The sequence below is a fragment of the Plutella xylostella genome, chromosome 5, assembly GCF_932276165.1.
Source record: "Plutella xylostella chromosome 5, ilPluXylo3.1, whole genome shotgun sequence".
In the NCBI taxonomy this organism is placed as follows: domain Eukaryota; kingdom Metazoa; phylum Arthropoda; class Insecta; order Lepidoptera; family Plutellidae; genus Plutella; species Plutella xylostella.
Window position 1 is genome coordinate 11704769 of NC_063985.1, and position 23288 is coordinate 11728056.

The 23288-nt window shown below is 38.2% G+C and overlaps 3 protein-coding genes across 4 annotated transcripts in view; 2 read left to right on the forward strand and 1 right to left on the reverse strand.

Moving 5' to 3' along the window:
* The first annotated feature begins 15 nt into the window (after window positions 1-15).
* Window positions 16-511, forward strand: LOC105391275 (39S ribosomal protein L42, mitochondrial). Its single transcript, XM_011562737.3, has one exon. It carries the CDS (start codon window positions 119-121, stop codon window positions 458-460), a length of 342 nt encoding a protein of 113 aa, XP_011561039.3. The 5' UTR covers window positions 16-118; the 3' UTR covers window positions 461-511.
* A 7394-nt stretch (window positions 512-7905) lies between these two features.
* On the reverse strand, window positions 7906-13579 carry LOC105391273 (dual specificity protein phosphatase 13). The gene is made up of 6 exons (XM_038112835.2): window positions 13397-13579; window positions 13033-13098; window positions 12214-12300; window positions 11443-11582; window positions 9284-9504; window positions 7906-8194 (listed from the first exon to the last, which is right to left on the reverse strand). The coding sequence occupies exons 1-6, from the start codon at window positions 13415-13417 to the stop codon at window positions 7995-7997; spliced, it is 735 nt and encodes a 244-aa protein (XP_037968763.2). The 5' UTR covers window positions 13418-13579; the 3' UTR covers window positions 7906-7994.
* A 578-nt stretch (window positions 13580-14157) lies between these two features.
* LOC105391295 (lysine-specific demethylase 6A) overlaps window positions 14158-23288 on the forward strand; it is a 28084-nt gene continuing 18953 nt past the window's right edge. Inside the window, exons 1-4 of one of the 2 annotated variants that reach the window (XM_048633081.1) lie at window positions 14158-14382; window positions 15216-15321; window positions 15659-15767; window positions 16086-16194. In XM_048633081.1, the coding sequence (XP_048489038.1) occupies window positions 14318-14382; window positions 15216-15321; window positions 15659-15767; window positions 16086-16194 (389 nt within the window). In that variant the 5' untranslated portion in view covers window positions 14158-14317. Of the gene's footprint in view, window positions 14383-15215; window positions 15322-15658; window positions 15768-16085; window positions 16195-16869; window positions 17407-23288 lie in introns of those variants that run through there. The other variant, XM_048633082.1, reaches the window with a different exon arrangement.

Sequence of the window (23288 nt, forward strand, 5' to 3'; positions counted from 1 at the left end):
TGGACAGTTTCGACAATGACAGTTCCACAGATTAAAAAAGGACTCAACAATTTTTAGGTTATGTTTTTCTAAATTATATTGTGAATTTAACAACAAAATAATTGGGTAAATCAATTAAATGGCTTGCATACTGCGTCGTATGGCCATCAGGCCGCAGATACTGGCGAGATGCTACAACAAGATCGTATTAACAGACGACGGCTCAACAATAGTTGCTTTGCATCGCGACAAGGAGTTTCCATACGAGTTTTCCAGGCCTTTGCCTGAGGAAGTTAAGGATACCAGCAGCGTTTTGAAGATGACTGATATCAATGAGGTGAAGCGAGTGTTCAAGAAGATGAGCCCGGAGATGGCGCGGCAGGAGCTGTGCAGCCTCACGCTCACCACCAAGCACCGCTGGTTCCCGCGCGCGAGGGACAAGAAGGCCAAAAAGACTGAGATGAACCGCCCGTATTTGTAGATTATTGTTGTTATATTAGATAGTTTGTAATAAATAGTGTATGTTATGTAACTGTGATGTTTCAATCTTTGGTTTATTTGGTTGGTTGATTCTGTCACTACTTACTGTGCAAAGATATTCCTGCATATTTTATCAGATTATTCCATATCTGCTAACTAGTTCATCTAGGTACCTATATTTTATTTTATAGGTAGGTATTTAGTTTCTATTAACTTACTCATACTAATGTGATACTGCATTACTAAATTTCATGCACTATTAAAATTCTTCTACACAGATACTACTTGTGGTGTACTGGGGATCTCCTCCTATGAGTAAATAAATAACACAAAGATCCTTAATAAGTAAATAATTTATTTCCAGTTCATAAATAATATTAATAAAAATATTCTGTGTTATTCTTGTAGTTTAAGAAGACATTTTATACCATCTCGGGTAAAATATATGTATATTATTGAACTTTATAGTTCAGGTACAGTGATGTGTCAATAATTGTACTTAATCAATAATATATTCTCATGTGACAGTGAATTAATCAGTGCATTTAACAAATACTAAGTTATTAACTAAACTAAGAGTACATTTCTTTCATGTTTCATTATTCAAAATAGCCAATTTAGTCTAAATTAAGACAAGAGTAAATGATTCCAGTTAAACTCTATCTAGAGGAGCTACTTAATATTTTCTTTACACCATAATTCATATTATCATTTATCACAATTTAAATCTTTGGTGTTACAACCCTATATTTTTCTGTAGGTATTGCACTCAATAGACTAGCTGTCATGACATCACAATATTGAATTTTAACAGGTACTTCACAACTATACATACACTAATTAACTACAGTTATGTATATCCTTAATGATTAGAATAAGTTATTTTATATTATGTGCTATTCTAGTAAATTTGCCCTTAGGTGTATAGCTTAGACTTCTGTTGACGTGTGTATTATTTGTTATCATACCAAATTAAAATGGTTAATATTTAATATACCCTTCAAAAATTAGTAAGTATGTTGTATATCTAACTTTAATAACAACAAAAAATATAGAAAATAGTATACAGATAATCAATATAATCAGTAATACAAAAATATATTTCTTTCATAAAGTTGATAAAACCACATTTCCAAAGCCACTTATAGCCCAGACTGAAGCAAAAAATTAAAACAGCATTGTCTTTACAATATAGATTAATAAAATTGATCTTGATTTTCTACCAGACCACTAGAGGGCATTGATTTAACAATTTCAAATTAAGAACGTCAAAGATTGATTAATAACCTGTCTAACTAGAGGCAAGGGCTCAATCGGTGACACATTTGTTCATCCAAATGGGGGCAAGTGTAAAGGGTGGGTGCCAACTAGGGCGAGACTCTGGAGGGTCACTCTATATGACGAAAAACAAAGTTGGGGAGCGTTGCTGTGCGAGCAACGACTCTATGTCGTTGTATTAAGCGTGCCGATAGCACGACAGCTCTCGTTCGTCAGTATAGAGTAACTCTCATGTTCATGAGAGCGTCCACTGTGAAGCTGCGAGGCAATGACACACATTGTTCACTGAATTCCGCAGCCCTTAATGGCTTAGGTACCTGTCAGTCAAACTGAGATTAAGGCCCTGTACAGGGTGACGTGCACCGCCAAATTTGGGTTTTCAATGCTCTTCACACAGCACACGCAGTGACACGCACACATGTAAGTTTGCACAGTGGGTCGATAAACTTTTACTCGCCAACTTTATTGACAATTATGTTCAAGTATATTTTGGGTGATTTTAGGGTAAGTATAATTTTTAATTACACTGGTAAGCACCAGGAAAGAGTAGAAATTAATAGGGGTGTCACTTTTCTCTATACTCGGAACCCGATTAGATTTCTAAACAAATGTGGTATTTACTTGTAGAAAGGTAACTACAGGTATTAAAGTATAGATAATAAGTTATACTAAACCGAAAGGGGATGACTCAAGGGGTCATTCTGAACAACTTTGGTTCTACGAGTTTTGCAAATTCGAGAAAAAAATAATCGTTTTCCATGGTAAAAAGTCACGTGTCCACAAAGTTTCTATGAAAAAGGTTTTTTTTTTGTTAATTTTTAAAACTCGTAGAACAAAAGTTCAGAATGAAACCCTGTCTCACTTGTTTTTACCCCACTGCCGAAGGAGGAGAGTAATGTTTTTCGATTGTATGTATGTATGTATGTTTGTAAGTATATTTTTGGTAGCAGAAAAATATATTTTATTATTTTTAGGGTTTCGTACCTCAAAAGGAAAAAAGGAACAGTTATAAGATCTCTTTGTTGTCCGTCTGTCTGACTGACTGTCTGTCACCGCCTTTTTTCTCAGAAACGGGTAAAGATATCAAGCTGATAGTTCGCATAGATATGGGGAGTACCCAAAAAAAAAATGGGGTACTCCCTCTCCCATACAAGTAAATTGGCGCTGATATTTTTTCCGGTTATTTTGATGGTGTAGGTAGGGTATCGTTGAATAGGTTTTTTAATATAATAGGTATAAAAAAGGTTAAAATATAATTATTTTGCTTTTACCCTTAAATTTGAGGACCACACCATAGACAAATCCTAATTTAAAAAATGATTTCAATAGATGGCGTGATTTTATGTTGGGTAACTCAGAATAAGAAGTGATGATATCTCAGAATAATAATGGTTAATGGTGCTATTCCACTGAGCACCGAAACCAGTGGGACGCTAGTGAAAAGTGGTCATGGAAATGCACCAGGGTAGACCATGCTCCTAGAACAGTGCATGAGTTTGTGATTTGTGTACGTGCGTGAAAAGCGAGGATGGAAACTTTGAATATTTTCTTGATTTTTTTATTATTGATGCAATATCATTGAATTTTGTAAACCCAGTAAACCTAACTAATCCAGAGAAAACCTAAAATATCTTTCTCTCTCTCTGAAAAACATACTGAATAGCCCAAACTCGATGCTTTTAGCTATTAACATCTTTGAAATAAAATTCAATCACCACCGTGTTACTGCCCTCATCAGATCCTCACGAGACCATACCTCAACCAGCACCATGAAACTGTGTTTTTGAATCCTTACCTAATGTTCCTACGTATTGTCATCACTTAGATCCATTCGCTATATTCCTGCTCCTCATCCCAGGGCCGTGGGGACCGGAGGCACGTCAGCTTTTTAAAGACATCAGCAGCAGACTAATAGAAGTCTCAAGGGACCCTAGGGCTGGCACTTACCTATCACAAAGGCTAAGCATCGCTATACAGCGGGGTATCGCGGCCGGCGTCTTGGGTACCCTACCCGACAGTGGCAGCGATCTGGCCAGCATCTTCTTTTTAGTTTAATTTTAATTTTATATTAGTTAGTTTTAGTTAGGCATTAATAATTATAATTTAATCAAGAAGTACCATGTAACTAATAAAAAACATTTAATGTATTGAGTATATTATAAGAGTTATACTTCCTCAATTTCAAATCAAATTATGTTGGTGTCATAAAAGTTGAAAAAGTGCAATGACAACCAATGTGCAGTGATTTTGTGTCTGTACACAATCAGATCGCGAGCTGTCAGTGCTGCCTAAACCGACGTGACCCTTCTTTGGAGGCCACCGGCCGACTGAGTCAAACGTCGCTTGTGTTTATGATTTTATAACACAGAAAGCCGCCATAGATATTTGTATGAAGATTTGAGGGAAAAAAATTGCTCAAGTTTGGGATTAATATACACAAAATAGGTGTGTGTTCATTAAAAAACAAGGTATTTAGCGCCTAGTCCAAGCATTTATCTTTATAATTTGATAAGAATTATATGAAAATTCTTGATAATTACGACACAGTTGTTACAATACGGGAGTGTGATTTACTGGTTTTTCAGATTTAATTTACAGTTATCCATAAGCATTTACTTAAATTCGAATGATTCAGCACCTAGTTAAACTCTTCGGCTACCTGTGTGATTTTTTTCAAGGCTGTAGAGCATCATTTACTACATAATTCTATGACAATGCCAACCCTCGATTCCCTATTGCCGACCCTTAATGTCCAATACGGCATTGGGTGAAAGAGGCGTGTGCGACAATTTTAATTATCATTGGCAACTGATTTTTATTGAGCCGCGGTGATATTATCAACCATCCGCCTTTTAAGTCGGACCCCTGTTTTATTTTACTAGTAGAACCTATTTTTATTTAAAGTATCCACATCATTCCTATAATATTATGTCGTTTAATAGCTCTTACAATACAATATCTTATAGCTGCCGTCTATCTCTGGTGTAAAGGTGCATTCTAACTAGGAGAATTTGCCTGTAATGCACCTACATTATTACCTAATGGTAACAGTTCAGAAACAATAAATCCGATAGAGACCTCTATGGCCCAAAAACTAATGTAGCATTACAGGCGAAAGCTCGTGGTGAGAAAGCAACTTTAAGCATAATGCCCAGTCTTGCAGAACAACTTAACACTATCATCTATCAAAAATAATTCGATATATTTCTACTAGAATCATCATTACGTTCTAAAGTTTTATTTGTATTGGATAAAAAGTCGCGTGACTGTAATATAAGTAATAATGTAAGGCTACAAGTTGTACTATAGTGAATTTTACGTTACATACCTACTTCATTACAACTAAGTACCTATATGACCAAGCCAAAATATTTAAAAATTCAACACAGCTATATATATGTTTAAAGAACCAACTAGTAAAATATACTTTACAAAAAATATCACTGTATTTTATACATTTACTAACGTTTCAAAATAAAATGGCACGAGAGTTTGGTACACATCTCATCCTATAAATAGAACGGGGGACGATTCTGAAATCACTACAATTTCTTCTTCAAATATCGGCTCACCTTCACATCAAAGAGTTTTCCCAGCTACGAGCATCACCCCCAAACAATTTAGGACTATGTCAAAGTACTTGACGGTCAACGAACTTGCGACAATCTAGCCGGATTTTAGATTCTAGTCAACAGGAAGAAAGCTCATTTTGTTACAATAGCTACTGTCGCGTTGGCGTAGCGTGACATTGAGAGACGGTTTTATTTATAGGTCCTTGAAACAGAAAATCGAAAGCAAAGAATTCTTCAGCCGCTTGCAAGTTTCTGTTACAGGGTTACATTTCCAGTTAGTTACATTATTTGCATATATTTAGGTGACGTAATATTGCCGTCTGAAAACATTTTCAGTTCTTACTAGACATAGTACCTACACACCTAAATGGAATCAACATGAAAATGAAATGGTATGATTCAGTTGTTTATTCATACATAATAATATCTGTAATTTGCTCAATAACGACAAAATTAAGTGTACCTCCCCACACCCTGAAAAAGTTTTCAGACGCTCAACATTATGGCTGAAAGGCATATATCATAAACACAGTATTCTTCGAAAGCTTTTCGAGGTCGTGATTTAAGTATCTTATATCGATGTCGTGCTATAAATAATCAAACACACGAGACGCTCGTAGCCAGGGCCATACTCCGGATTTACAAATATACAGACGACCATGCTCCGTTATTACATAAAATATTGATAGGAGAGTTAAATCCGAACATTTATAAAACCGGAGTAGGACCTCAGTATAATTTGCATAAGTAACAAGAAATCACGGGCTATCAATTCGCATTCTACTTATCATAACTTTTATTGTAACTCACATGTTATGTTACTTCTCTCTTCTTACATTATTAAACAAATATTAGACAATTTCGAAATCTATCAGAAAATGCTACAAATTTTCACCTCTAGCCTTCAGCATTCAAAGTCACGTCACGATAGTTTAAAATACTATAACAAGGTTAGATCTTTGACGCTTTATAACCAACGGCTTATAACTTCAATAACAGCTTCCATGTTCACTTCACTAGAGCTAGATCTTTACACAGAAAGCAGCAAAGTATCAGCCTTTAAATTCATGTCAACGTTACAGGGTCTATGAAACATCCTACGTTCATCCAGCTTATCAAAACAAACGAACATATTATTTTATACGAAACATTATAGGTATTGTCAGCGAATTAACCATAAGAACAACAACGATCGAACTAACACCGTAGCGTTAAAAAAACTCTCATATAACTTGTATAATGGTTCCATTCGAAAATTAAAGTGTTAAGACATAGCTGTATAAGAGTGTAGGAGAGTGCTCTAACTCACTTATAACCACGAAAGAGGCCCACGATTTTGAGAGTAAAGGCTTTAGAAAGTCTGTAAAACGGTGTCATTGAAGTGTTTAAGTTATAGAAAGCCTGTAGTACGGTGGCGTTGAAGTGCTAAAGTTACTATAGAAGAGCGTTTAATCCCTCTCAGCTAGAACTTTTGCCGGTATAGTTGTAGTTGTAGAACGGTTATTTGACTCCATGACTCTTATTTGTTTGGTAAAAAAGGGTTAAGTGAGTATGTTACCGTTTTTCGAATACACTTTTACCATACAAGTTGTATGTCTTTGAAAATAATAGTGTCAACAGCAATCATACGCGATAGTATTAGAGTGACAGTATTGATCATTACTAAATAACAGTAAATATAATATATTAACTTGACTTAACATGTTTTGTGAATTGAAAATAATATGCCATTGTAATTTTACTGTAATGTATACCATATATCCCACCTCAATTTTAATGCGCTCCGAATTTATTAAGGATTTCAAATGAAACATAAGTAAATATAAAATAGACGATTCAATTTTGTATTTTTTTGTATCCTTGCTGTATGTCCATTAGTTTCATAAATCGATTGGCATGACTGGAATGACAAAATTCACATAAATAAGTAAGTATTTTAAAGCAAAATATTGTTTATCCCAGCAATTTATAGGTTAGGTCGCCAATGTAAATGGCGAACATACATTTAAGACATATAGACTCATCTAAGCCATCTATTACACTTTTTGAAATAGAACACCCTTAGCCAAGGGTATTATGCAGTCTTAGTCGATCCGCACAGTCTTGCTTAACACCGTTACTTTTACAGTCTACTTGCATAACGCAATAAGCGTAAGTTAAGTTAACCTTAAATATTAAAACTGCATTGTTGAGTTTTCCAACACTGTAAGAATCTTGTCTTACTGCACTCTTGACAAAATCTCTTTTATAACCAATTCCTGCAGCCTAAATTCAATATGACACCTAAAGATTTATATGAGTATTATAGGAAACCACTTAACAACCATAAGTGTTAACAGGTGTCAGTGAGCGCTCTTGTATAGCTTTAGGTTCTAGAAACAGTTTAAACCTATAACATCTTAATTATAATTGCTTTGACTAATACCATTTTAACACTTAAACTTGCTGTTAACACTAATTTCATTTGTTAACTCATCTTTATCGCTTTATGTTAGAACTGAGATAATTATAACACAGTTATACAGGTTAAAGTTATAAAAATAGCTGTAACTGAGGGTAAAATGTTTGTTGGGCGACATTTCAAGTACGAAACAATCCAACACACCTCAATCCTCCCCAACTCAAACCCCTAACTCACTTACTCAGAAAACTGTGTATGGCATGGAAGATACCCTCGCGTCGAGGTCAGCGCACCCGCTGGAGACGCAGCTCGCGGTCGAGCTGCTGCAGCTGTCTCAGGAAGCCCTCGTTGGGGTGGATGTCACGGCGGGCGCGGCAGAGCGAGAGAGCCTCTGTCAGCGTCATTCCCCGCTTGATCATGAGGAAGGCGATGGCGCACGTGGCTGAGCGGGAGACGCCCATCATGCAGTGCACTAGCACGCGACCTGGGGTGTAAAGTTTTTTGTTAACGTCAGGAGTCAAGGACCAATTTTTGGGATGGTTACTCTTTCATATTATGGCCAGTATTTTGAGGCCAAAAGTATTATGGATAATGTGGTGTCATATTAATGAGGATACTGTATAATTTTATACATTCTTCAAGCAAGTGTTTTTTTTTTAATTATCAATAAATTTTTAATGCTTTACAAAACCGTCCCAAATAATGCACTAGCGGATAATTTTGTAAGTTACAGGAAACAAAAACCAGGTCGAGGCTCAAAACTGTTTACCATACCTAAGCAACTTATTTATAAACATCAGAAGCGAACTCATAAATATTGGCGGCCATTTTCGCTTCGCCTCTGAAAGTTTCAGCCCTGACCGGATACTATAAACTTGCTCGCGAAATGAACGCCGTCCTTGCAGCGACGTTTGTATTGCATCAACTTTGTTTACTGCCATGGCGGAGGCGAAACGTGGGAAGGGCAGGCGTCCACGTGGTTTAACAAGTGCAGTAAATACCTAAATACGTAGCAACAGTAGCAGGTAACAGATACGTATCCTATGAGTCACAAGGTACATACATAAGTGGGCATGCTCGTATATCTTTCATTCAACGTAAGTGGGTAGCCAGTAGCCACTGATATCATAGTGACTGTAAATTGGCAGGGATCCCAAACATACTTATTTTAGTATTATTTCAGTCGTATTACGCCTCAGATGTTACAAAATCGGGGATAATTGCTATTGTAATGTCGTCGTTAGGCACGCGAGTTAGATACAGAGAGGATCTTATTGAATTGTTACAAGAGATGCTGAAGAGTGCCTATGCCCAGATCACTAGTGATGAATGCCCAACACCAGAATCGTTATTATTGTCCAACTTGTGTACCTACTTACTAATTGTAATGTTCTATACCTAGTTAGGTACTTAAAATAGTTCTATACAGGATGTTACAAAAAGAGTTTTAGCGAATTTTGATATCCTGATTTCATTAGGTTTAGATATAACATGCTGCACGCGTAGGTTTCGGCTTAGCATACCCTTTTTTCAACACCATATACAAGTAATAATAAAACCCGAATTCTCTTACCTCCCGAGATCCCCTCATCGATGAAATTCGCCGCTATGTAGAAGTACTTGGCGATGTCGGTGGACGGCATGTCCATCATGGGGAAGCCCTTGTACCGTATGCTAGTGTCGCGGTAGTATAGGTGGTCGGTGTCCACTTGGGTGAAGCGCTTCCCTTCAGCTGTGTTCAGCACGTGTGTGATACCCATGCGACGGAGGAAGTTCTTGTCTTTGGCTGCCACGCTGGGTGGGAAATGTTAGGTTATTAATGCAAATACCCTTGTTATAGCTACGGAGTAAAGTGGCGACACAGTATCCCCGGCCGAGTACTCGGTCAATTGTTAGCTGTTCATTGGTCGAGGATCGGCCGAGGATACTGTCTCGCCATTCATTCAGGGTAAAAAGGCAGGGCAGGGTTGTTATAAATTAGAGAGTAGCAACAGTATTATAATGGCGTTGTCGCTAAAGGCAATCGATGTCGCGTTCGAATGGAAGAACACTTTCTTTAATTAGGGAGGTGGAGACTTATTGAAGCATGGCATCTAAATCAGGACTTCGGGAGGTTAATTCGTGGGCTATGCTCGAAAATAGACAGTACAGTAAAATAAAAACAAGAGATTTGCTTAGTTAATTATTTTTTTCATAGCTTTTGATAGTATGATGGTCGGCATAAAATTCTACAGGCTAGGAATATCTAAAATCAAATAAGATATGACTCAGAAATATATCTGTGAATCAGCCCAGATGTATTCAATTATCTTCAAGTACTATAGCTAGATAATATGGAGACTAGAGTCTTCACGCCCGAGGCACATCGCAGCCAGAGGGTTCATTATGCAATTAAGAGCAATTCTGCGACGCAATTCCAACGGAAATGCATTGAATACGACGAAATAAACGTAGGAACGGCGGGGGCGTCGCGATCTACGCTAATAGGTACATTTTTAATGGAAAACGGATGATTTTGCGTTACTAACAGGATGGTATGTAGGTTGTGTATGTACCTATGCAAAAATAGGCTAATCATTTGATGGAAACATAAATGATTTAGTGTATGTACCAATGTTTTGTTTATGACACGTCTATGGCTGCTATACTCTATACTAGTTATACAATAGGTATACCTATTCTATAAGTAAGTACATACCAATACCATGATGTCTACCTATTAGGTATACCACAAGGACTTGTTATGCCAAGGTTAGACATAGATAAGTAGGTACTAATTAATATAGTTAACATGATGCACGGGTTATCCTCGATACAAATAATTCAATCACAACTTATTAGGTCTGGGTAAAATAAAAAACACATCTTACTTATTCCAAATACCAAGGACCTTATTAAGTAGTTAGGTACGTATATTTTCATTATCCTTAGCCTTATTGAAATAATATAGCCGCCCACAGGCAAAACAGAAATAGCCGAGTTATCCAGGGACCCGCGGAATCATATTACAGAGCAACCTATGACCTTCAGTTGATGTTATTTTCAGTGGATAAATAAATATAAAATGCTTATATAGGTAGCTATACCTAAGCTGTACATAAGGAGAATTAGCGACCGTATGATGTCACTGGTTAGGAACTAAGGATAAGGAAAATCCTTGCCTATCTCTTTTGATTACCAAATATCATTTCAAGTGATATGGAAGATTTTCAATCATAGATTATAGATGACTTCATACTCAACTGTTGAGTATGAAGTCATCTATAATCTATGGTTGTTTGTCTATGGTTGAAAATCTCCCATTCGAGGGAATCGGGGGTTAGCGATACCGAGTCGGTTTCTATGAATTAATAATAATAACTCAGCCATCCAACCCCAAACTAAGCAGAGCCTGTAATATGGGTATCGGACAGCTGATATATTATCTACAGAAATACATAACCCAAGACCCGAGTAGGTACAAATATCTGTTCTTAAACAAATATCTGCAACAGCCGGGAATCGAACCCGTCGTTGAATTGCACAGAAAGGCAGAGCTAGATAGAATCGGTCATCATCATCAGTCCACTCGTCCTCCGCTGGACATAGGTATGAATCTTCCACGCGAAACCTTACGCCGAGGTGCTGTCCTCTGCCTACCTCTGCCATGTATGAATCGTTTTTAGATCTTCATTCTGTTGACGTGCAATGATATAGCTCACATAGTAACCCAATTAATAGCAGATTACTTACGCGTCTCCAACGAACAGTCCCGGATAGACCTCGTTCATGTCCGGGGCAGACGTGTAGATGCTCTCCGCGTAGGCCGAGGGCCGGCCCCGGATGGCCGACAGCGAGCTCAGCATGGACGACGACGTCGACGAGCCGAAACTCTGCACACAAAACCTCCGCGTAACGCAACCGCACAGGACTTGACCCATTTTAAAGTAGGTCGCGAACAAAGGTAAAACTAAACCACCACCTTGTGTAATCTGATGCCGCGGCTTTGAATAGTCTTCAGGTGTAGGTATAGGCTTTTGAGCGTATACTACTTGCAACTAAGTATGGAAAGTGGCAGTTTGAGAACAGTTTTAAACACTAATTATGTGCTGGGTACAGTTTGGTTAGATCTTGATAGAAAATATAAATAACTGTAGTTGCAATTGCACAAAACACATGTATTGTGCGCGACTACTTAACACTAACAATACTAGTGAAAGAGAAACTAAGTAGGTACATAATGATAAATAGTAACTGTTTACTTTATGATAAGTTTGATGGAACATTCACCTCATTGCAAAGTATAATTTGAAGATAACAAGTTCAGAATGCAATTAATTTACAATCTAATAATGTAATCACAGTTGTCTCTGGAGATAATTTTTGTACTTAGGTATATCTGTGTTGATGCCAAGTAGGGGTTGTAAAGTAAAGTTATAATTCAGTTAGTTTTTTTGGTTAGGTGGATTATGTAAATGCATATTATTTACAAAGCAAAGCTCACTCTGTTAATAAAATAAATACCATAAGCGTCCTCAGATAGGATCCTACACGTTGCTCAGTTGCGGCACAGTACGAGTGTGATCTCGGAAACATTGAATACTGGATTGACTGAAGAGAGATTCATAGTGTCAGACCAAAGATTAACAGGAAATAGTTATGTGACTAATGCTATATTTGGTGAGTCCTATCTTTTTTAACAATTTATTAACACTTTATTGCAGATAAAATAGACAAATTATGCAACACAGGTTTACAAATAGATTGAAATGAATGTGCAATAGTATGCTGACACATTATTTAAAGTAGTGTTAAGATAGCACTCCTAACTCACAGATTCTTTTGAAGTCTAGTTTTATGTTGTATCTGCTGTAAGATTTTGCAACAATTGATTGGTTTGCATGGAACACATCCAGATATTAATAATATAAATAATTGTATAAATAATGGAAATTAAATGCTTCCCTCAAATAGAAAACTTGAAAAGTTTATCTAAATAAAATGATTCACAACAAATTAATACATGATGGAAACAACTAAATAATATTTTATGTTTTAAGTATTATTTAAAACTAAAAGTTTGTTAATGTTTATTGAAGTAAGTACCTACTTAAAAAGTGATAATTAACTCTTTAACCGATGACGTAATGTATCAATAATGAAAAGAAATCACTCATTATGTTGCATTTTGCTCATCATGCAAAAATATTATGAAATTTGTAAGCTTCTAATGCAATTTATATTTTTAGTGATAGCTGAAACAAGTTACGCAAAGTAATTTATTAAATAATGAAATATTGAATTCATTGCAGATGGTTTAGCTAGTATATTGACTTTAGAAACCTGTCTGGGTGCCGAACTTGAATAGTTCGAGCCATGGTACCTCACTCTGCTTGATGGAATAAATAACTACAAAAAAGGAATAATATTTAAAAAAATAAAGATCGTAAGTTATATTTATGCAGGCATTTGTTTAAAACTTAAACAAAAATAAAGAATACTGGGGCTGGAAGTTAACCTTGAGATATTTATGACTAATAGGATTTAAATAGGATAGCTACCTTTCCACTATTACTGCTACCGAATACGGCACTTCGCATTAATAAACTATCAAGTTACAACAAATAAATAAATAAAATAAGTATATATTCATACTGGAATAGTAGTTGTATTTTAAAACAGTCTAGTTTATTAAAGAAATTCTTACCGTGTCCCTGTAATAGCTCATCGTAAAATTTTCACAATTATCGAGAATGTAAACTACGATAAATACAAAAGTATTTAAAGATACAAAGATAATTAATTTTAATTCAAATTTAAAAACAAGGGAGCAAAGAAGCACTCGTCTTGCTCGCTCCGCTACTTTTCACAGACTAACTCAAATTCATGAAATGTCATTCATTTCATACTTTTTATTTATGTACTAGATCTCAAAATAATAACAACAGCAACTCCGGAATAAAGATTCAAATAGAGAATGGCCATGAAATAATGTTCAAATGGGAGACTCACATCCTTTTCACTTATTAATATAACCATAAGTGGCACCACGGCAGATAGACGGTAGATGTGCTAATGGCTCTCTATTCTTCAAATTTTTCGCCGTTTTGTCTAGTACCTAACCACTTATGTACCTCGGGATAGACTATAGTTCATGTAACCGTCTCACCGTGATAAAATGAGTAATTCCGTAACTCTGCACATACCGCGTGCACACCGATTCTCTAGAATGCTGATCACTAAAGCTCTAGGGCCTTCAGGTCATAGAGTTACTGTAGAGGTGTAGAGCAAGAGCAGCAATATACTTTATCAACAGCAGTTTCGGTATCAGCAACAGCAAGGTCAGCAACTCATCACAATCACAATCACAACACAACGTGTGTTTATAAACAATGCAGAATATTCTTTACCATCATAATAATCTGTGTGTCCGACATCGGTACGTCAAACAAAGCAAAGTAATCTAATCTGTGCAAACAAGTGTCATTTGCTTTTGACGATGGCGATGGCGGCTGAATTATTTACGTATTGTTTGTGATTTCTGGAGAAATTGATGTTATTTTAGTTTGTGTTATGTGTTTTGGGTAGTTTTTGTTGTGAGTTTTGGTATTCATTATCTATACACATAATGGACGAAAAAGAAGAATTACATTTAACCTCTCAAGAGCTACAAGTCTTGTCAGAACTTGACAGGTAAGCTTTTTATTTCATCAACTTTTGCATCGAATCCACTTGACCCATGGGCAATGTGCATGACTGAGGTTTCAAAAGGGCCTTCAAAGTGTTGAGCGGATGCAAGTAGTGTAGCGTTACTATCTTTTGACCTTGGAGCAGGCAATGGAGCCCTAGCTGTGGGGTCATGTTTTATGGCATTTCTCTGCGCGAAGGAGTGCTAGCGCTAGACTCCGCCGCTGCCGAGCGGGACTCAGCCGCAGGCCGACCTGACCGACGTCCGCTCAATGCGTTGGAGGCACTAACATAAATGCTATGTTGGCTGTTTTAAGGAATGCTTACACCACATAACATGCTTGAAGTAACTTATGCATTTATTGCATGGTACCTAATTGGCTTAAATGTTAACTATTATACTTACCATTACCATACTGTTGCATCCTTAGCCTTACAGCTGTTTTATCCTGTTTAATGCCTGCTTTTTACCACTAATTTATTAATTACTTGCTTAGAAAATATTTTGTTGCTATTATGATCTTTACATATTATATTGAATGTGTTTGGGTATACTTCACTTGCTTCTGTAATCCCTGACTGTGAAGGTATAGTTACACTGCTGTCTATTTGAATGAAGTAAGATTGGCCATAACACAATATTTTGCCAAAATATGAGTTTTAAATTCACATGTTATCCTAAATACTTACAACTTTCTAACAAAGCTCTTTTATTTTCTTGTAAAAAACCTAAACCAAGAGCAATTACTTATTCATATTTTATTATTTTAAACATAGCATGAATTAATAATAGTAAAAAATTGTTTTTTCTGAATTATAATTAAAAATATTTTTTCCAGTCGTCAGTTTGGATTCTTGAAGCTTGGAGGAACAGAAAATGGCCGGACAAGAGCTCTTGTACTCAAGGCTGTCAAGTACCTTGAAGGGATGCTTGTTCAAGTTAAGGTAAAGTTACAAAACTTAAGAAGCATTTAGTCTGGCTGGTATCAACCCTTCAATCAAGAAAAATGTAATGTATACCTTAACTTAATGTATTGTATACTGCCAAAGCATAACAGCAATAAATTTGATCTTGATTTAGGGGTCCGTGCACGCCACCCTTAGAAACACATTAAATATAGTAATCGCAGGGTTTGTTTTTATAAAAATATCAGTGTTTTTTAAGAATGAGCCTGTCACTAGTTTAGTAATTCAAAGTTTATACCAATATTTTTTTACTTCATTTCTTACTTAAGAAAGTATGTTTATTGTTAATGCTTTGAAAACTGTTTTTATTTAACAGGAAGAAGAGAAGGCTTGCTCCCCTGATGTTAGAAGGGACATATCTATTGATCCCAAGACATACTGTAAACTCGGTCACTTCCACCTGTTGCTCGAAGACTATGCTAAAGGTAAAGTTTTGTGTTTTAAAACATAATAATTAATAATTTAAGCAGATAAATTACTGGTTAAAAATTTGCCAGTAATATGTTAGTTAGTCCTGTAGTAAAGGGTAATTCTATTATTATTATTATTGGGCCTTGGTTCCTAGATCAAAAATTTATTTTGTCTCTTTTATTTGTTTGGTAATTTGAAAATGATGGAAAACAATGTTCTTGTGAACTCTATCTTCACTGTTATAAGTCCTGTGGTAGTTTTAGTCTTTAGTTTATTATTTTTTACAATATCTATTTTACATATGTTTTGATGTGTATTATTTTTTGTTGCAGCTATGTCAGCATACCAAAAGTTCTATGCATTAGAGCAAGAGAACTGGAAGGACCCATTATTCCTCTATGGACTGGGATTATGCTACTATCACTACAATGCCTTTGAATGGTGAGTATTTAAAATTAAGTATAGTTTTTAAGCAACTCAAATAGCAATATATATTTTTTTAGTAAGGCTAGCTTTGAAAAGTCGAATCTATTAGATTTTCAGCCACAATGGAAAGAATTTGATTATTTTCTTGGTATATTTCTAGTATTCCTTATTGTAACCGGTGTTTTTACAGCTCCAGTAATAATGAAAGACCTTTTCCCTTTCTGCTCTCATGAGTAGTATTTACTGAAGCACAGGGTGTTCATTTTATTTAAGAAGTTCAGTCAGTGGATCAGAGATGGCGTTACTGCAGAGCAACGCCATCTGTTTATCAACTGAGTAACGAGACCAAGCAACTTTTTAGAGGGGTCCTAAACAGCCTTAGCCCCTGCTTGCTAGTTCTCAAATATGTAGTTTGTATTTTATGGCTCTGTTCCGATGTTTCCAATACTCCAAACACATTTACCTATACACAGGAATTATTTATAGTATTAGACAGTTCATATTTTAATTGATTTGATTGATGCCTAAAATTAAAAATATTGACCTCATGTCGCACGTAATTAAATAATGAACCTGAAATTTTAACTAATGGCTAGTATTTATTGATTTACTTAATTGTTCTCAAGTCATTAATTAAATTAAAACACACAAGTATGTTTCATAAAAAACTAACACCAATGGCTTTTAGAAAAAAATACTGGTTGAGTAGTAGGTACTGAAGATGGTACATAAATAAATTCTCATCTGAAATGATAAATTAAATCATCGCCTATACTCTGTATCCTTCGAACGTCTACCAGTAGTGACATAAATAATAGGACGACGAAAAAGTCTCCGTTCCAATCCAAACTAAATAAGCTTCAAAAACCGTGATATCTTAGAAACATTAGTAGGCGGCCCATCTCCTGCACGAATTTCGGGTAGTGTTGGTGCCGACGTGATTCACCGGACGTGGGGCGGAGCGCGGGGCGCGGGGCGCGGCGCGGGGCGGGGGGGGAGACGGTGCAGCGAGGTCGTCGCTCGCGGCTCGGCAGTCGGGAGCGGGATGCGGTGACGTCGACTGCAACGGCGCGGGCCGCGAACGTAGTGTAGGCCGGGACGAATCCGAGTGACTTGTGTGCGTGACTCTATCCTGTGAACACTGAACGAATGTGCTGACGACACGTCTCCGCTCTTCACTACGTGCGACCCCGAGAGGAATCACTCTCCACCCTAATCCCCAAAATGGTGAGTGCGGTCGAAGCTCCCGAGCGTGGTTTGTTTACGTCGGCCCTCGTGCTGGCTCTGTCTCGCACCCTGCCGCCCGTATCCCGTGTCGCTCTCGCGCACGTCCCTCTCTCTATTGTGTTTTGTTTCCAAAAAGCAGACACCTACGTCGACGACCCTGGATCCTGATCCTGAGAGGTCGTGTTTTTGTTGCATGGTGCATTTTTTTGCAGTGTATTTTCGCAGGTAGTCTGTCGCCGGCCCATTCAGCTGGTGCAAATCTCCGGACACGAGATGTAAGGAGTCCCGTCAACTCTCGTCCCGCCCCGAGGGTGAGCACAGCTCAGGGGTGTAAGTGCGTGTGCGTCCAGTAAACAATGAGCCAGCTACCGTATAAAATATAGGTCTCTAGAGTACCCATATAATGCCCGACACGCGATTTCCGCGACATTCTCCCTTCGCCTGGTCGATCGCTAAAGCACTTTAATGCACGCCGCCAGCACAGGGCTCCATTGTTGTGCCGAGTACTTGCAGCAGCCCACGTAACGGTACAAGAGTGCCTACTGGCATATGGTCGTTCTTGCGCCAAATGTAACCAAACAACCAATCTGGCTAACGGTGATACAACCGAGAAGTTTCCACTTGAGTATCAAGATTTACGGACTTCGGTGCCGTTAAATTGTGTGAAACGGTTGGAAAATTGCGCGAAAACTGCGCGCTCCAACTTTTATGATTGAGAACGTCTTGTGAAAAATCAATTTGAAGAGAAAGTACTCCGGTACCGCTTTAGTTTCGGATTAGTCATTTCCAACTTACAACCGCTCATTACGATAGTACACGAGTGATCTAACATATGAATGAATGAATGGCATTTCAAAGCCACATGAGTCACATGGTTTTCGCGCAATCCGCGCGTCACGTCATCTGACCTACGCTCTGATTTTCCATCACTACTTACTCGGAACTTAGGTAAATACTACAAATATATACTCTAAGGTAAATACTAAGGTTTTTGTTATCTACATTGAAATATAAACGACTGCGTCTATGGGAAAACCGTTCCCATTGCTCTTCCAACCGTATAACCTTATTCTCCATAGTTATGTACTTATACTGCTTATTAAACTTTGATTATGGGTAATCGGCTTATCATTTTCATTGAGGGATTGGTTGTTTATTGGGGAACGCTAAATTTATTCGCAAACACGTGAAATCATTGATTGCATTCCTACACGCACACATTCGGCGATAATAAGTATTGCGAAGGAGGTTGGTGGACTTCGATACGGCAGTGACGGTGGATTATCTGTAGGTAGATAGTCGCCATGGTGCGGATATCTGTCGAGGACCGGTTGCTAACGCATTATCTACGGAACAACGATAAATAGCTGCCTGTAACGGTACCCAGGACTTATAGCCTTCCTAGACCAGCCAAAGCCACTCTCAAAACTCGTTTTGTAGCAATCTCGGGTCCTATCTCGCTCGGCTTAAATATTTTCACAGGCCAAATTGCGTCACACAACCACAACACAAATATTTTACCGCAAACAGACGCAAAGTTATTCGAATCGGGTTCGTTTTTGGTCATATTTAATGCAATGAGTTCCATAAATTTATTAAATCATTGATGTATTCAGAAGTTAAACGGAATTGTAAGTTAAAAGCAATGAATTCCATAATTTTATTTTATATTCATGAGTTCAATATTTTTCTAGAAAATAACTAAAAGGCTCTTGCCTTTTTATGGATATTCCTTTGTCCACACTTGCTACGTCAGCTGCTTCCTTTTAATAGGTATTTGCTAGGTTAAAAGAATCGATAAAAGGAGTGTCATGTGTAATACATTTCATAATTGTCTTGGACGTATAGCGGCAGCTTGCGGCGGCGCGTGCCGAGGCAGGTGCGCCAGCTGATGCCCCCACCTGTCATGTCTTCAGCTGCCACAGTTCACTTACTTGGACTAGCTTTCTAGCTTCCCTCACTTCCTTTGTTCGCTCCACGGCCGGCCCGAGAGCCCCTGACAACAAACCCTGGGAAATCAAAGACGCCCGTAGGGTTACCGCCTCCGGCACATCTGCTATTGCGTAAATTTCAATATTGATCTTAAATTTGACCTTTAATATCCCTTTCTCACGTAATAAAAAGTTAAGAGTTGTTCCGGTTGCCTGGTAACCGATGTCTCTGACATAACATTTCTAATTTCGTTCCTGAAATATTCTCAAGTTCACCAGAATTGAGTAATGATTTTTCTTTTTATTACGTAAAGACCTACTTAAGCATTTATTAGATATGCGATTTTATATAATGGTCTTATCAGTGTCAGTATCCACATAGAGGTACACGCTTGATAAAGGAGTGTTTACTACCCGGTACGCATTCGTATCTCGTAGTAAGCGTGACGTCGAGAAAGCGATAAGTTTTCTTTCGTCTCATCCGCCGGTACTTGCTCACAGTAATTACGTTCGATAGTTAATATTGCCATTACTGGCACACAACATCCGCCGCGCTAATGCGCCAATCAGACAGATGTCTGCTGGTTTCCTATCAATTTCTCTGTCTTGTAAAGGCTGTTTAACTATTGCAGAAATGTATGTACAGTGAGCCGTTTCTACCATTGATTTGGCTATGGGATTCTGTCAAATAAGGCTGTCTGTTTAGCTACCAACCAATGGAGTAATTCCCGGAATAAACCATTAATTTTATTGCAGCTTAGTGCAAGCGGGTGAACATTTGTTATGGACCTTCGTGGCATTTGTATGCGTCAGTTTAATGGGCTATCGAATCGATTGGCAGTTTTATGTGTGCGTGCCATTTACTTTGACGATGTGCTGGTGGCGCGTGCCATTATGTGAGCGTGCACAATTGACTTGCAGATGCAACGGCACTGACCTTGCGATCCACACGACCTCTTTGTATTCAATATTTTTATGCAACTCATGACATTGAGATTATGTGGCTCGCGGGGCTTCTGGTAACTACGGTATCATGTTAAGGGCTTTTTTCATATTTAAATTAATTCTGATCAATAAAACATGATCGGATGTCCTCGGGGGAGTTGTTTACGAAAACATTTGTAAAATATTTTTGCAAAATTATACTGAAATTCTATCGCGACGTATCTTGGAACAAATAAACGTTTCACGCTCTAAAAGTTTTTTGTAAAAACCTGAAAGAAAAGTTTATATCTTTTCAATGGTAAAATAAAGTCGAGTACAATACGAACTCCGTTTTCATAGCGGACAATGGAGATCTTATGTAACGAGACGAGTTACGTCGAGTGGAATGACGTCCACTTAGCAACATTCGGCTGAACCGGAATTCGGAATCATAACACGATGGAATAGCGTCATTAACCTAGCGGTACTAGGTCGGCAATGGTCGCGCTAAGATGTTCCGAATGTAACTAGCTCTAGCTCCGGTCCCCGACCCTTGCTAGGGACGGGCGTGTCCCAGCGTCACGTACGCACGGCCCTCGCCCCGCGGGAAGGGCCCGCGCGCGCACCTCGGCCCTCCGACGACGGATCGAAGGGCGCATGCAGCCCACCCCGCGTCCCGACTCGCCTCCGCATCACCCGAAACGACTAGGTCGATGGGTCGCCCGGCATTTTGACAACGTTTCACGGATCCCGTGATGTAATAATGAAGTGGGTCACGGCGAGGAGCGAGGCTCGGCGACGGCGCCGCGGTCGTCGACACTAACGGAACGCTATTTATACCTGCCGCGTACTGCACCGGAACTCGCTCGCTGCACTCCCTGCATCCGCGAGCCTCTCCGCGCCGCCTGTCAATGACCTCCTTACTTCTTTTCTCAAACGCTTCCTCCTACAACTATTAATACGAATTGTCGCCGTAGCTTCGGAGAACCCGAACGGATTATATCCTGTTACCGTAATTTAATGACCGAAGCTTACCGAAGTTCGACGAAACGAACACAAATTACGCAAGAGAAATGTTGGCTACAAAAATATAACAGGTCAAAGTACTCGGGGCTCTACGGGACTACGTCATTAGACTAAAGTTGTCTAGTAAAAATCAAGCTAAGCGCTTGCCATATATCTGATCGGTGCTTATTGAAATGTCATAAATCTTTTTTGATTGTTCGTCAAAGGGCGTTGCGAAAGGTTCTGGTGTAGCAAGCGGTCGCCCTTCTCGCCTATGACTGACGTAACCGAGGACCGCCACCCACACAGGGCATGAACTGTGTCAAGCAACATGCCCTACTTTATCTGAGATACCACTATTCAAACGCCTTTTGTGCAAAGGCAAAAGAGACTGCACCGTATAAAATCCAGGGCATGCTATGGTTCCTTTTGACGCCTTTGTGTCTTTGTAGGCTGAATACTATGATACAATTCCTGTACCTAAATGTGATTCGTCGAATTGCAAACAATGAGTCGTAAAATCCCAACTAGATTGTGACGCAAGATTCCGTCATGAATTTGCACTGTTTGATGAAGCCTATAAAATGAGCCAGCACAAACAGTTGTATCCGCGACCCGCATCTGCCAATCGGTGGCGTTGGAATTTCCGCGAAAAAAGTCGACGTCACGCGAACGTCACCGCGTCACCGAGAGCGGGGCGTTACGCGACGTCACGGCAAGGCCACATGGAGGGAGTAAACATCGCCTACTAGCTTTATATTTACGAGCTAAGAAGACCTATATCGCCCGATTTGGCCCCATGTGTGCAGATGTTCAAATTTGGCTAACGGTGACCGAATTTTTTGTTGCAAACGACGTTCCAGATGTTCCTTTGACAATTTTAGATAGGTTAGGTAGGTACTGATTAACGTATAGAAACACATTTTCTTTAGGTGTTCTCAGGAGATGAATTATATCTAATTAATAAAATCAATTCGAAATATTTACGTTGTATGAACGACACGTGTAACAAATAATGTTTTATTTCTACAAACAATATAAAATAATCAATGAAATTATCATTGTCATTAGTGAGGTCAGTCGATAGCTGACTGATTAGTCCCTTCCAATCACGTACGGCAGTGGAGTTTATGTAAGAATAGAACATCACTTCGAGGAATGCTCGTTGGGAGCCGGCGCTTCCGTGGAATCTCATGTTCTCGTCATTGGTATGGTAATTGAAAGACCAATTCTCACTAGTCACATAAAAAGACATGACTGCTTTGTTGATTACTTTGGAATGAACACAATAGATGATAATAGATGTACAGACCAAAATATACCTTGGAAGCAACGAAGTTATTGTATTGTTATTAGTAATGCGTATAATAATTTGAAAGGGAAAAGCTTTTTGAACTTTACCATGGGACTGAAAACTTAATAGATGAACCGTTTTAACAACGGATAGTAATAGTAGCGATAATGATTAGAAATACATAATAATTGGTGGTGCAGGTTTTAGTTACATTGCGTCTCTGGCGAAATTGTCTTGTTGCTTTGACCATTCATAATTATAAACAATGGACGGGCTCATAAATGATCACGTATAAATAATTACGTATTTCGCAGCTCTCACCGGCCACTCGTGTGGTGTGGTATGTCACGACATCATTCACAATGGCCATTAGAAAGTGCTTGTAGACGCAAAAAGGGAGCATTTGAAAGGGCCTCCGAAGTAACGAACAACAGTGAAACAAGAGAGTTGCCAGATTGTTGTTGCGTCACTCCATCAAATGTTTGAAGAGAGAAAGAGCCGATGTTTTTCCCAGCAAACTTTAGTTAAAAGTAATCTATCTTTATTATTTAATGTATGTATAGAAGCATACTAATTTAAGAATTTCTAAAGTTTCCGTTAGAGGTTCCTTCCTTCATTCTTGGCATGAAATGGATATCTCACTTGGAAAAGTGAATGTTTGAATATTTGATAGCGTGAGATTCTAGCCGACACAGTAACCATTCATCGAAGCAACAATCACACATGAC

Coding starts and splice junctions, on each gene's coding strand:
- LOC105391275 (XM_011562737.3), top strand. CDS start 119: ATGGCTTGCATACTGCGTCGTATGGCCATCAGGCCGCAGATACTGGCG.
- LOC105391273 (XM_038112835.2), bottom strand. CDS start 13,417: ATGAGCTATTACAGGGACACG. Junction 11,583..12,213: donor CCTATCTGAGGACGCTTATG/GTATTTATTTTA, acceptor TTTTGTGTGCAG/AGTTTCGGCTCGTCGACGTC. Junction 9,505..11,442: donor GGACTGTTCGTTGGAGACGC/GTAAGTAATCTG, acceptor TTTCCCACCCAG/CGTGGCAGCCAAAGACAAGA.